The sequence below is a fragment of the Spodoptera frugiperda genome, chromosome 25 (genome assembly GCF_023101765.2).
Source record: "Spodoptera frugiperda isolate SF20-4 chromosome 25, AGI-APGP_CSIRO_Sfru_2.0, whole genome shotgun sequence".
NCBI lineage: Eukaryota > Metazoa > Arthropoda > Insecta > Lepidoptera > Noctuidae > Spodoptera > Spodoptera frugiperda.
Genome location: NC_064236.1, coordinates 10,938,565 through 10,951,493, shown reverse-complemented (window position 1 = coordinate 10,951,493; position 12,929 = coordinate 10,938,565). Strand labels below are relative to the sequence as shown.

The window sequence follows — 12,929 nt, the reverse complement described above, 5'->3', positions numbered from 1 at the left end:
GTGAGGGTTGTAACTGTTGAAAGTTAGTATGATTGTATCACTTTCGCATTCGTCAAATCTGCAGTAATATCCTATTGCTGAGATATTTTTTTTGAGTATATACGTTTGTGGTGACAATGCCAACATGTTTCTTGCATCTTGTACTGTAAGAGAGATTTTGGCCACAAGAATAGGTGTTCTGTCACTTTCGTGGACAAGTGCCACACACGCGCACAGAGACTTAGTGCAAAGCGAAGTGCTATAAGGGAACATAGGCGTAAGTTTATTCTAACATCTTCTTACTTAAGTATAATTCATTGTTTTATCTGGAACCTAAGGAAATAATGAGTGACCAGCCCGGAGACAATGGTACACGAGCACCATAGTTAATCCTTTGTGGCGCTTGGGACTTCATTCAATAGTATTTACCTAACTTTAGGACAAAAGCTGGAGTGGTTAACAACATCTTCCTACAAATGCTTGCCTAGTACGTTTCTACGAAAACCGTTCAGCGACCCTCCAACTCATTGACACTCCAACTTAAACCAAGTTATTTGTAAGGATTCCAGTAAACGACCAGTTTAATTATAAGTTACGCGAATTTATAGTTTACAAGGTTTGAATCATCTAATTTTAGAACCAGGGGAAGTAATCTTTTATCTACTGTCTCTAAATGTGGTTGGTTCACCCACATTTTAGAAATTAGTTGATAGTTGAAATTAGATTTAAGTTTTCTTAAAATGTTGTGAATAGAGTTTTAACGATGAATTTAATGGTGAGGAAATTATTTCTTTCATTTTGTATTCCTAGTTTCGCTTAGCAATTAATTTGTAGTTTTTGTATTATGTATAGTAAATTATGTGTCGTACATATGTATTTGTAAACTAAACACCTACTGTGCTTTTTTACTGGCGAGGATAATATATTGGTCTTTTCTTCCGATTACATGTATACTCGTATTACCTGTTGCCTTCATTTACAACGCACACGGGTTGTGGACAATCAAAGCGTCAAATTATTCAAATTAAATCATGAGTTACATACGTAACTGTGACTCGTTTGACAAAAAAGGAAATTATTTAGTATCTATATTTTCAAAACAATGTGTATAAAGATTAATAGTTAGTCGTTGCTTAAAAACATTGTAGCATAGTGCCGTGGCACCGTAGCACTATTGCCATAGCACCGTCGCCTAATACCGTAACACCTATAGCATAGTCCTATGGCGCCGCAGAATAGCGTCTTAGCAACTAAGCATAGCGGTCTAGCACAGGTCCGTAGTCCAGTAGTCTAGTGCCGTAGCACCGTAGCATGCCGTCGAAGCACCTTGTCGCAATACCATAGTACTCAGGGCATTGATCTATAATACGGAAATATAAAGCTATTTTACCGAAACATAGTGCTGCAGCACTGTTATTACAATGCTAGGAGATTATACTTAATCTTGTAGCTGTGTAGCACAGCACCTTGACACCGTAGCATTAAGCTAAAGCACCGTAGCAGCGTCGCGTAATGCCGAAATCATGCAATCTCTGATAACCAAACACGTATCTCATCGATTGTGCTTAACTCAAGTTACTGTAAAGAAAAACATCAAATCCCATCAAAAACATCCTGTAAAAAACCCAAGTCTCGCAGCTCAGTCTTTCTACCGTCAAAAGTTGTGAGATCCATGTAATACCAAGTCGGTTAATCTATTTAGTGTCTACTTGAAGGACCTTCTGTCTTAAGTTATTACATAAGTTATTATCATGCCAATATTAAAAATATTTAACGTTTTCTCCAAAAATAACAATAATTGTACCTACTTACATTATAATGTGTGTGATGAGTTAGTAAAGTTAGTTGATCTATTAAGTTGTTGAAAAATACGCAATTATTTCTTTTACTTTTTAGTGCATATTAATTTGTTTTGGAATATTTATTTTTTGAAGTCGGTTTTTTTTTGTTAAAATTGTTTTTTATTTCTTGATTTTTAGTGAATAACTTATTTGAGTATGGGTCGACCTATTAAACGCGCTGCTCATATGAGACAGTGACATCTATCCATATTGACGCATAATTACATTATTTTCAAATGTATATTAACCTGATACCCTTACTTATGATCTGCCGAGCCGACAGCTAACAGTAACCTGTTCATAAGCTACATACATAGTCAGTTGTCAAACACACAATAACTCAGACAGCACATCAAGCTACCCATCATTCTATACCAGATATGCTACTATCTGTCCTGACTACAGAAAGATAAGCTAGTATGCATCATTCAACGTAAACGCGGAGCTCATAATCTTCCCTGGATACTTCCACATTTATGGTCAGACTTTAAAAACAATTATATGGAACCACACTGCCATCGTACTCTTTCAAATCTTTCTCAAATCGGACTGTAACTGCCAGAGATATGCATTTGTCAAACACAAACAGATTAGGTACCTACATACACATGTAAATCAGACAGCACATCAAGCTACCCATCATTCTATACCAGATATGCTAGCTGTCCTGAATTGTATGGTTACTCAGAAAGATAAGCTAATATACATCAAAACTCAAACGCAGAGCATATTCTGCATTTTTGAAGTTCCCTGGATTATCTTCCACATTTATGGTCAGACTTTAAAAATTTATGGGACCACGCGGACATCGTACTCTTTCAAACACAAAAAGAATTTCTCAAATCGGTCTATAACTGACGGAGATATCGATTAACATACATAAAAAAAAAAAAAAAATACGGTCGAATTGAGAACCTCCTCCTTTTTTTGAAGTCGGTTAAATGCTTGCGTTACTATTTTGTAAATAATAATTTTATCAAAAAGCTAAATACTTTATTTTGTTCTAAAATGTTGCGAAAATCTGATTGCATTCCATAATTACATTTTCTTTGGTTTATGAAATAACGTGAGCATGAAAGCCTCCACACCCAATTAATCTGTCATTGAAACGCACGAAACCCTATTACCACAATATTGTTCACCATTTTTGTAAAGCAATATTCACTACCGAGGCGATGAAACCTGTGATGAACGGAACCAAAAATAGGGAATTATCCGAAATATTATATTACTTCCAAGCTGACCTTGCGCATCGCTTCAAAATACTGATTGCATATCCAATATGGGCTTATATTAATTGAGAACCAGATTTTATTGTAGAGAAGTCGAAAAAATCTTCTTCGTTACTATTTAATAAATAATAAAAGTAATACTTTTATTGCGCATCGTCGCTAAAAAGTTTAAGAGCGAAATACTTTATTTTGGTTCTAAAATGTTGCGAAAATCTGATTGCATTCCATAATTACATTTTCTTTGGTTTATGAAATAACGTGAGCATGAAAGCCTCCACACCCAATTAATCTGTCATTGAGAGAGCAGACTTATTTGGAACCCTATTCGGACCACAAATTCTTCATTGTTCGAAAGAAACCATTTTTTTGTAACAGCAAATATTCACTTTACCGAACAAGTAAGCGATGAAACGCCTGTTGATGAACGGAACCAGCAAAGGATTACTGGGATTTTTCGGTTTTTCGAAAATTTCTCAGTAGTAGCAAGGAGTCTGGACATGTGCCCGGTATAAGGCAATAGGCTCACCACACATTATATGGGACTTACAACATAAATTGTGAAAATTGGGTGTAAACATAATGTGTGGCTTAAAGGCGTGACGATATGTATGTATTAATGGATATTCAATAAATAGTAATAAATAAAAACTAGCAACAAGTAAGGAAATGTACTTTTATTAATGGATATTCAATAAATAATAGCTATTTTGACCTAGTCATTTTGCTTTTCACTCTGTTTTATTTGGTCAGTCTTTTTGCACTCAATAATATGGGTGTATGGTTCCATCGCTGCAAGCAGTATTATCAGTTCTTCTTTTGTAAAATTAGGCCCTAGAAGAAACACTTTTTTTGCCATGGTAATTATGACTCAACTAAAATAATTATTAATCAATAAAAAATACCACGAGAACAATTCACAAATCACAATAGCACAATGTGTGACAGCTCGGTTGACTTGATGTGTCAGTTGAAAGTTCGTCGGTCCATATTACGCATTTTTGTTTTAAGAAATGCAACAATTTTGCTCTAAGTCAAATCTACAACGCACGAAAGTGTAAAAAGGAACGCAAGAAACTGCATTACCGACTCTCTAACTATGATTAGTTAAATTACCATCCATACGGACATGAGCAAGAGATTTTTAATTGTATTTAGGTTAAACATATTTAGCAAGATAAACACATTTAACTAAATTCTGTTTAGACCAAATGTTGCGCAAGCCGCCCTTAGTATGTTGAAATTATTGCCTATAGTATAGTTTTATAAATTTTACGGAAAAAGATCCAGTTCAGGATAATTATTTCACTTTTAAGTACGATTTTATTTAACAACTTTAGTAAATTAGTAACTGTGGACTTGTCAACGATGCACACGTATGTTTTAGTAATGTATGTTAACTGTTCCAAATAGAATAATCCTGTATGTAAGAGGGATTTGCTTATGTCAGAACCATCTTGCAATGGGATCGAGGTGAGCTTATAACATAGTGTTTGTCAGAGATGACATAGCACTCATAGCAGGTAGCCTCTGGTCATATAACTACGTATAAAGCAGCTTAGTCATATTATCCATTACTCATATAATAAAACCATGACAACATATATTCTATCTAAACATACTATTACTTCAAGACCGAAGCCTAATATTATCATTGCAACGTACCTCGCTTCCTCGTTTTAATATTATTTCTTTCTAATTAAAAAGACTTCGTTGAAACGCGAACTTAAAAAGTGGAAAAAAAATCCTTTTTCATCCTTCAACTTGAAATGGTGGACTATCTCTGGGGAGCAATTGGCAAATGGTAAAAGATGTCACGGACGTTTTTCAATTCAAAATCACATACCTATACTCAATAGTATTATACCGTCAACCGTCAACGTAAAAATTATTATGAGTATGATTCGAGGTTTTTTGCAAATTAATCTGTATGAAGTAAATGATACGATAGATGAAAAAGAACTATAAATTCTTTTAAATAAATTTGTCTTTAATACATATGGCTACGGATCATATTATGTACATCTAATGGAATGTTGTACCTAAATGTTGTTGCTAATGAACATGTTGTCAAGTATCTGTAAGTTTGTGTAAAGTATCTTACTATGCTTACCATAGTTTAGAAGTTCGCATGGTTGGAGTGCCATAGTAAAACAATTGCATAGCAGTCTCGGATGCAGTGCTATCAAACTATGTCGTATCGGTATTTGCCCCTACATAGTTGCACATAGAATAAGGTAACGTGAATATTAAAATTAAACATTAAATAACGTGAGGAATTATTGTTTTATACAATTTGTTTTGAAAAGCGTTCAATATAGAATTTTGTTATTGCTATTACCGCGGTTATCCAGCAATTTTGTAAACACCTGATTGGCTAAATGTTTGGTTAGGATACTCAGCAACGTTATGGCAATTTATTTTTTAAATTGTTCACGCTTTTAGTAAAAACATATTTCCCTGTGGCTAATTGTACTGGATGAGTGTTTCAATACAACCTAATTGATCTCGCTAAATTCGCGCTATTTGAACTTTTCATTTATTTGCACCTTTAATTTTTTTAGTTTTAAAACTCACTCTAACTGGATAAAGTCTAGGTTTACGTTCGACTTTGATTTTTTACTTTCGTCCGATATTTTTTCTTCTTCAATAGCATTATTGTATGGGCATAGAAACCCATCGATACTCGTAGTAATATGTAATGTGGATAACGTTTGCTAATTAACTTGGAAAAAAGTGTTTGATGGGTACCCAATTAAATGTACGGCTACTTTGATAAAATCTTATAGGTATTATGTATGTAAGTATATTTTTGAACGGTTATCTTGTTAAACGAAAATGATCAAATGTCAAATAGGATGTAACCTTTTTATACATTTTAAACAATCGTTGATTGGGGAGTTAAAATTACAAGTGTTAATTATTGATTGCTAAAGTCCTTGGAATTTTAAAATAATTGTGCATATTTTCCACTGAAACGGATTCAATTTTATGTAATTTAAGAAAGATATCAGAATAGACAAATTTATAGTGATTCTTTAACGATATTTTTGGCAGTCTAGCTATTTTATTTGTGTATAGTTAATAAACATCGTTTTCACGGCTTAGATACTTATTATTTAGGTGATATACTAGACTTTTTTCAAATTTCTAGAAATATCGGTACTAGGTGAGTTTTGGTACCTATGAGTAGTGCTCTCGTATCCTCTAGTTAGTAAACTTGTAATGAGATCTCAGAACTTTGTTCACTGAAGACCTACATTTGCGAGTATGAGCGAAAAAATATATTTAAAATTAGTTCTAGTTAAGCAAGATTTTATTTGTGATGCCTTAACTGGATGACTGAGACTATTTAAAAGTTTTCTTTTGACATATTCTAACGTATCATTCGTGCATGAAAGTACTTGAGAGTTACACGATACAAATGATTTCAAATTCTCAAATGATAAAAAATATATTTAAAACTAATGTAATATCATGGCATCATTCGATCATCATCATCATTCCTAGAATTTCATTAACTTAAGAAAGAGATGCATCGACTTACAGTAATTGCAGTGATTCATTCGAATCAATATTTCCGTCTCATTTCCAGCGGATAAATGTCATTAATCTCTACATTTTGTAGCCTGAGGGGATTATGACTATGACAATTCTGTCATGTTTAGATTAAGTCATAATAACATTACCCCAGTGGCTTCGCTGTCCGAACTCGCGCCGATTGTTTACTCAACCGACGGACTTAAGCAGGTCGAAGAACTTGAATAGTTCAATATCAACATTTCTTTCCTTTTTAAGAGTTTTATAAAAGTTTTCTTCTACGTAATATTGCATTTTCAATTTTTAATATTTTTAAAATATTGGGCCAGTCCGCTGGGACTTTTATTTCTGTTTTGAATCGATAAAGTAAAATTGAGTTGAAGTATTTGGTATACTCTTTGGACAACATCATCATGGCGTAATATGTCTGCTGCAGTACAGTTGCCTTCCCTATGATTTCGGAAATTGGAAGTATTTTTTATCCAGCTGTTTCATCACTTAATCTAACTAATAAGCATTGCTCTTGTAAATACAAAACTAATTCATTCCATGAGTACATAGAAAATCAGACTGAAAGTTAAGTTTTAACCTGAATAGTTCTACGGTCATTTCCCTTTCACTGCCATAAATAGTAACATCACATGCAAGTTAGTCCACACAACTAGCAAGTCTTACTTCCTATCTCAGGTGGGCCGTCTCACGTGATGGACGATACAAAGTTCCACCGAAGTTACCGAATATTGTACCAGTACTATTATTAGGTCAGTTCGGTGGAAGTTGATACTGCACATAGTTACTACTTAGCAAACTATTTGGTAATAGATATTTGCACATTATGTACTATCGGCAAAGTTAACGGTAATACACTTTTTAAACAAAATCTTGTGGCAAATTTGCTTTACATCGCTGTATTTTTCTGTGGTCGCTCAAGTCGAGTGTATGTAAAATGTCACTGGTGATAGTCGACCAAAAACGTTGTTGATTGTACATAAATGTTTTAAGAAAGATTAATTACCCATAGACATCAATAGCTTAATATTATGCTCAGAATAGTGATCATTAAAGTATCAATTCTGTGTCATTGACCAAAAATAAAATATTTAGGAAAAACAAATTAATTTTACTAATTGCCATCAGATATGGAATAAAATATTGCGTTTTTTCACAAGAGTAATGAAATCGTTAAGCTTTTCCGCATTTTTCCACTAGCTGTAGTATTTCGAATGATTATTAAGAGCTCTCTATGATCCATTGATGATGCAGCATCATGCCTGTTTTTTAATTGGACCTCTATTGAAGTAGCATGATTTTATTTCGAAAGAAAACCCTGAATAGGTAAAAAATTGATAAAAATACATGACCATTTTACGTTTTTATTAATACCAGTATTATTAATAAATAGGAAAATACATGTTTATTTTACGAATATCAATTATATACATTGAAACTGGCATAAAAGGTTTTTGTAGAAATGATCATTATTTAAAAATATTTAAAATTGGATGGATGCATTAAACTAAAACGTTAGTAGCTATCAGTGTAACGGCTCTATTACATGACCTGACCCTTTAAAAGTAAATAGACTCAAAAATCTAATTTCATCTGTGGTCCCACCAGAATGCGGGTAGATCACTGAATCTCTAACCACAAACGGGTCGCTCGGTTTCAAATTGTCTAGTAAACTTGAACAAAATCAAAACTATTTAGAACGTTTGATGAGGAAAATATTTAAAATGATACCCTTTTTTAAATGTTAATAACTTAAACAGCTACGACGAAAGAAGCATTGAAACGTAATAAAAAAAGTAAAAATATTCTTTGCAGTAATTATACAAACTTAATGGTTGACAACATTAATCCGATGATACTTGTTTTCTTCTTATTTGCTTTCTCCCTAGAGCAGTGAGGCTAATGTATTTTACATAAACATAAACAACTAGGTTTAACAGTGTAAAAAAAGGATTAATACATACCACTTTTACACTCTACTAACATTTCACCCACAACATTTCGACGAGTGTACTTTCAAACAAATGTGCAGGTCAGTGAGTAACATCTGTTACTCTGTAAAGTTTCACTAGTTTATGTATTTTAGGTCAGGCGGTATACAGCTCGCCTAGGACCGCTACTAGTGCGGGCGTAGCGAAAAGCTACGGCGTAGCATAGAGCTACGGCGTAGCACAGGATTTCCCCGCGGGAAACCTTATGTATGCACATAGTCCCAAGTGGATGTTTCATGTCGTAACTATGTGGAAGCTTTAGCAGAAGTTTAGTTTAGTACGGCAGACATTCGAATATTAGCAGACCAGTTCTTGTTATTATAGAAAACCATAATTCTTTTTTCTTATGGAAAACTTAAATTAACTTCCTACTTTATTAATGAGAACTTACTTGAAAATAAGTTACGACTATTTACTGAAACATGTCTATTGTTTGTTTAAAACATTTGAAAAAACTGAGGAGAATTTATTTTTGTTTTTAATTACTTTATATAAAAAGTTAGATACTAGAGACTCTTTATTGTTTGTTAGCTGGGTTTTTCAACAGCGCTCACATTAAAGGGGTAACCATCAAATATAAACCTAATGTTGTGTGATACACGGATCACTTTTTGTTACAGGAACTTGTGGATATAATGTTGAAGAGAATGGACCCAGACTTGGATGGAGTTATAAACTTCCAAGACTTCCATGACACTGTGCTGAAGACTCCGTCGTTGCTGGAGAGCCTCGGCTACTGTCTTCCAGAGAGACCAGCTGTCTTTTCTTTTGTAGCGACCTGGTGCCCACGATGGGGCAAAATGTAAAATAAATAATTACCATTTCATAATTACATTTCCATTTTTATTCGATGATGCATTAAAATTTTGATATTGAAGTATTATACAAACCATTTGAAATGAAAATAAATATTGTAAAACTTTACATAGAACCTTTTAAGTGCTACTACTAGTTTTAAAGATGTAGAACAGAGAAATAAGCTTGTGAGAAATTGTAGAAGAATACTTACCGAATGAAGTCTTTGTCCAATATATTGATGGCAAAATTTCCCTGGAGATAACCGCAAACTTGATTAATAGAACCTAATATCCTATTTATCGAGTTCATGGCTCCGAGTTTTTCGTTTACAACATAATCGATACAGTAATAGGCCTGTAGCAATATCGGACTTGATTGGTCGAATGTTCAACAAGGGATCTTAATGAACGCCGTGATTGTTGTCTGTTGACATGATTAAATTGAATACGCATCGCTGACATGTAGTTAACTATTATCATTATTAGTATCTAATAGATAAGAGGAAACCTGTCTGTTGTCCAATTATTTAGAAATAAAATGTATATTATATATTATTCACACGACTCTGAAATAATATCAGTTATTATTAATATTAAAGGCTTCTACGTATTCATGGACAACTAATGGACACTAATTTATTAGCATTAACTAATGCACACAGGAACAAAGCATTCTGCTATAATGCTTTGTGACCTTGAAAAAGATTATACAGACGGTTGCGCTAGCATTCTTAGAAAATGTAATAAATTTATGAAAGTATAATAAAGAGAATATTTTTACAGTCATTGTTTAGTACGTTGGTATAGAAACTTGGTAATTCAATTGTATTTTATTTATACTTGTTATAGAGGTATAAAAAATGATTAACTTCAATAAGATTACGCAATGTGAGAAATAGATAAAGATGATAATTTAAGTATTATGAAAACTTTCTATTTCTAGGATTTCCAATTTTATAGTTTTCGTGCAGCTTATTGGGATCTATAATGAATTTAGTCAGGAACGATGTTTAATCTTTTTAGGGGTTGGTGTCTACCAAAGATTAAACAATTTAATATGAAGAAACCTGTAGTGATGTTAAGTTTTTTTATTTTATCGTCATATAAGGCTCAGCGCATACCAGCGGATTCGCGGAATGGTACGGTTTTCATCCGTATGTCATGGTAGTTAAGGTTTATTTTAAATAGATTTATTCTCAGTATCTCAGCCGCACCTGTGCGCTTTCCTAAGTACTTTTAACACAAAATAAAAAAAAAAACGCTTTAATACCTTGTCTGACCAGTCGATCACCAGACGATGTTCGATAAAATATACGATACTTAGATAAATAAATATTCATAAGGCATTTGTAACAGAAAATTATCCTTATATTTTTATAAAGTGGACGTCAGAAAATGGTACATTGAAATAGCGTACATAAGCCGACCGGCGCTCTCCAGTTGTAAAGCTGCTCTCACAAAATGCCAGACCAATGTATTTTTAAAACAGGGGTACCTTGTAACTTGTGCTAAATATAAACATCAATGAGTATTGGAAAAATATATTTAAGTATCAATTGATTTATTTGGTCATAAAATAAGAGCACGAAGTAATTGTGTTTGGATCCTTTGCTTGACAACACTTAAGTTCTCTGCAAGCGATCAAACCCTTACTGCTCATCAAGTTCATCTTAAAAGCTCTCTAGGCCCTCTTTACCATAATACTCCTGATTACGTACTGACAATTTTGCTTTACAATACTCTCGAGTTGGATAAAAATGCTTTGATTTTAGTAATTAATCACCAAAAATTGAAAAATCTGTTTTACTAGGTTACTTGTTTATCAATCCCGGTATTTAAAGCTTAACAATTTTATTGGGACGTGCGACATTCAAGGTGTTATGAGAAGCGTCAACGTAAACGCTATACCTAGCGAACTGTAGACGTAGTATATTAGGTACACTATAGTGGTGCTCGATGCTTGTTGCAAAGTCAGTCATCGCCGCGGCATCGTCGAGGATGGACCGCGTCAAACCGTTCTGCAACAACAAGTAAAGAAAACAAAAATATTTGTAATTATTACATCAGTTTCCATTAAAAACCTTTAAATCAATTATTTGTCTGAATATTAATATATATTTCTATCATAAACTATAAGATTTTACCTAATTTGTATGAATATTCTGAATATTTTCAGAGCTGCAACTGCCGCGGCAATCAGTCTGCGCCTCGCTGTTGCGACGGACGGACGATGCTACTTTACTGGACGATATTTACTAACTATTTCGTGGATAGAAGATATTTGCATATAATTTAAATATTACTTATTAATTGGGTTTAGATATTGACTTCTGGGCACAAAAAATATGTATTCCTGTTTAAAAAGCCGGCAACGCATCTGCGGCTCCTCTGGTGTTGCGGGTGTCCATGGGCGGCGCTGATCGCTTACCATCAGGCGATCCGCCTGCTCGTTTGCCTTCTATCCTATATAAAAGTAATAATTATAATCAGTTATTGTATACACACACACAGTGCTATTTGATGAAGCTCTCTGTCAGCGACTATCTAAAAAACTAATTTTTAGTTTGATTGATTTTAATCGAGTTTCATATTTTGAAATATGGTAATTTGGTTGAATCTATATAAAAAAATACTTTCAAAAGTAGTAGGTAACAAGGTTAAGGTATTCTCAGACAAGAGAAATGATATTAATAAGTAGTTATAAATAGTATCGCAAGCCAAAGAATATACAAATCTGTTTTTAACAAACCACATCATTATGCGATGTCGCCGATACCGTCTGTGGTCTAATACTTCTGTATCTGACATTAATACTACTAATGAATGCAAAATGCCTGTTGAATGTCTAATGATGAGACGCATCATCGATTTTGAAAACTTTATATACATTGTTCATTGGAATATTATAATTTTTTTCTTCAAAATAAAACATTATAATTGTATTTCTAGAAAGTATGTGCGGACAGGTACGTACTTTTGTACACAACAATACAGGGCAGTATAATCCAAATCGAATATTTACAAAAAATGCAATTATTTTTTTTTACGAAATCTACCCAGGAATCCAAAATAAGCCCCTCATTTTTCTCATCTAATTAGCAAAAATATGTAAAATACACAAATGACCTTGGGTCACACAAATTCATAACCTACTAATTAAATAAGTAAGTCGTCTCATAAAGAAATTGATTACTTCATAATTAGCGTCTTAAAAATTACAGTACTTAAATATATTTTTTCGAGCACAAATCGAGTATTTTACAAAAGACAAAAGGTCACTATTTTTTATAGGATAGAGGGGAGTGCGTTGCCGTCCTTTGGGAGAGGTAAGATTGGTCGTCCGGTAACCTCACTCACTCGGTAAAATACGACGCAAGCGTTGTTCTACACAGGTTTTCTATGAGGCCGTGGTATCATTTCAGTCAAGTCAACCCATTCCGAAACCAAGCTTTCACACTTGGATAACCCATCGTATTAGGATTAACTTAGAGCACAAAATTACCGGAGCAAACTAATACGTGGAGGTTTAAATCACCAATCTAC

The 12,929-nt window shown here is 33.5% G+C and overlaps 1 protein-coding gene across 1 annotated transcript in view; it reads left to right on the top strand.

Moving 5' to 3' along the window:
- The window catches only part of LOC118266313 (calaxin-like), a 53,444-nt gene extending 43,931 nt beyond the window's left edge, over positions 1 to 9,513 (top strand). The window contains exon 5 of the mRNA XM_035579722.2: positions 9,210 to 9,513. Coding sequence (XP_035435615.1) covers positions 9,210 to 9,395 — 186 coding nt within the window. The 3' untranslated portion in view covers positions 9,396 to 9,513. The remainder of the gene's footprint in view (positions 1 to 9,209) is intronic.
- Positions 9,514 to 12,929: the final 3,416 nt, after the last annotated feature.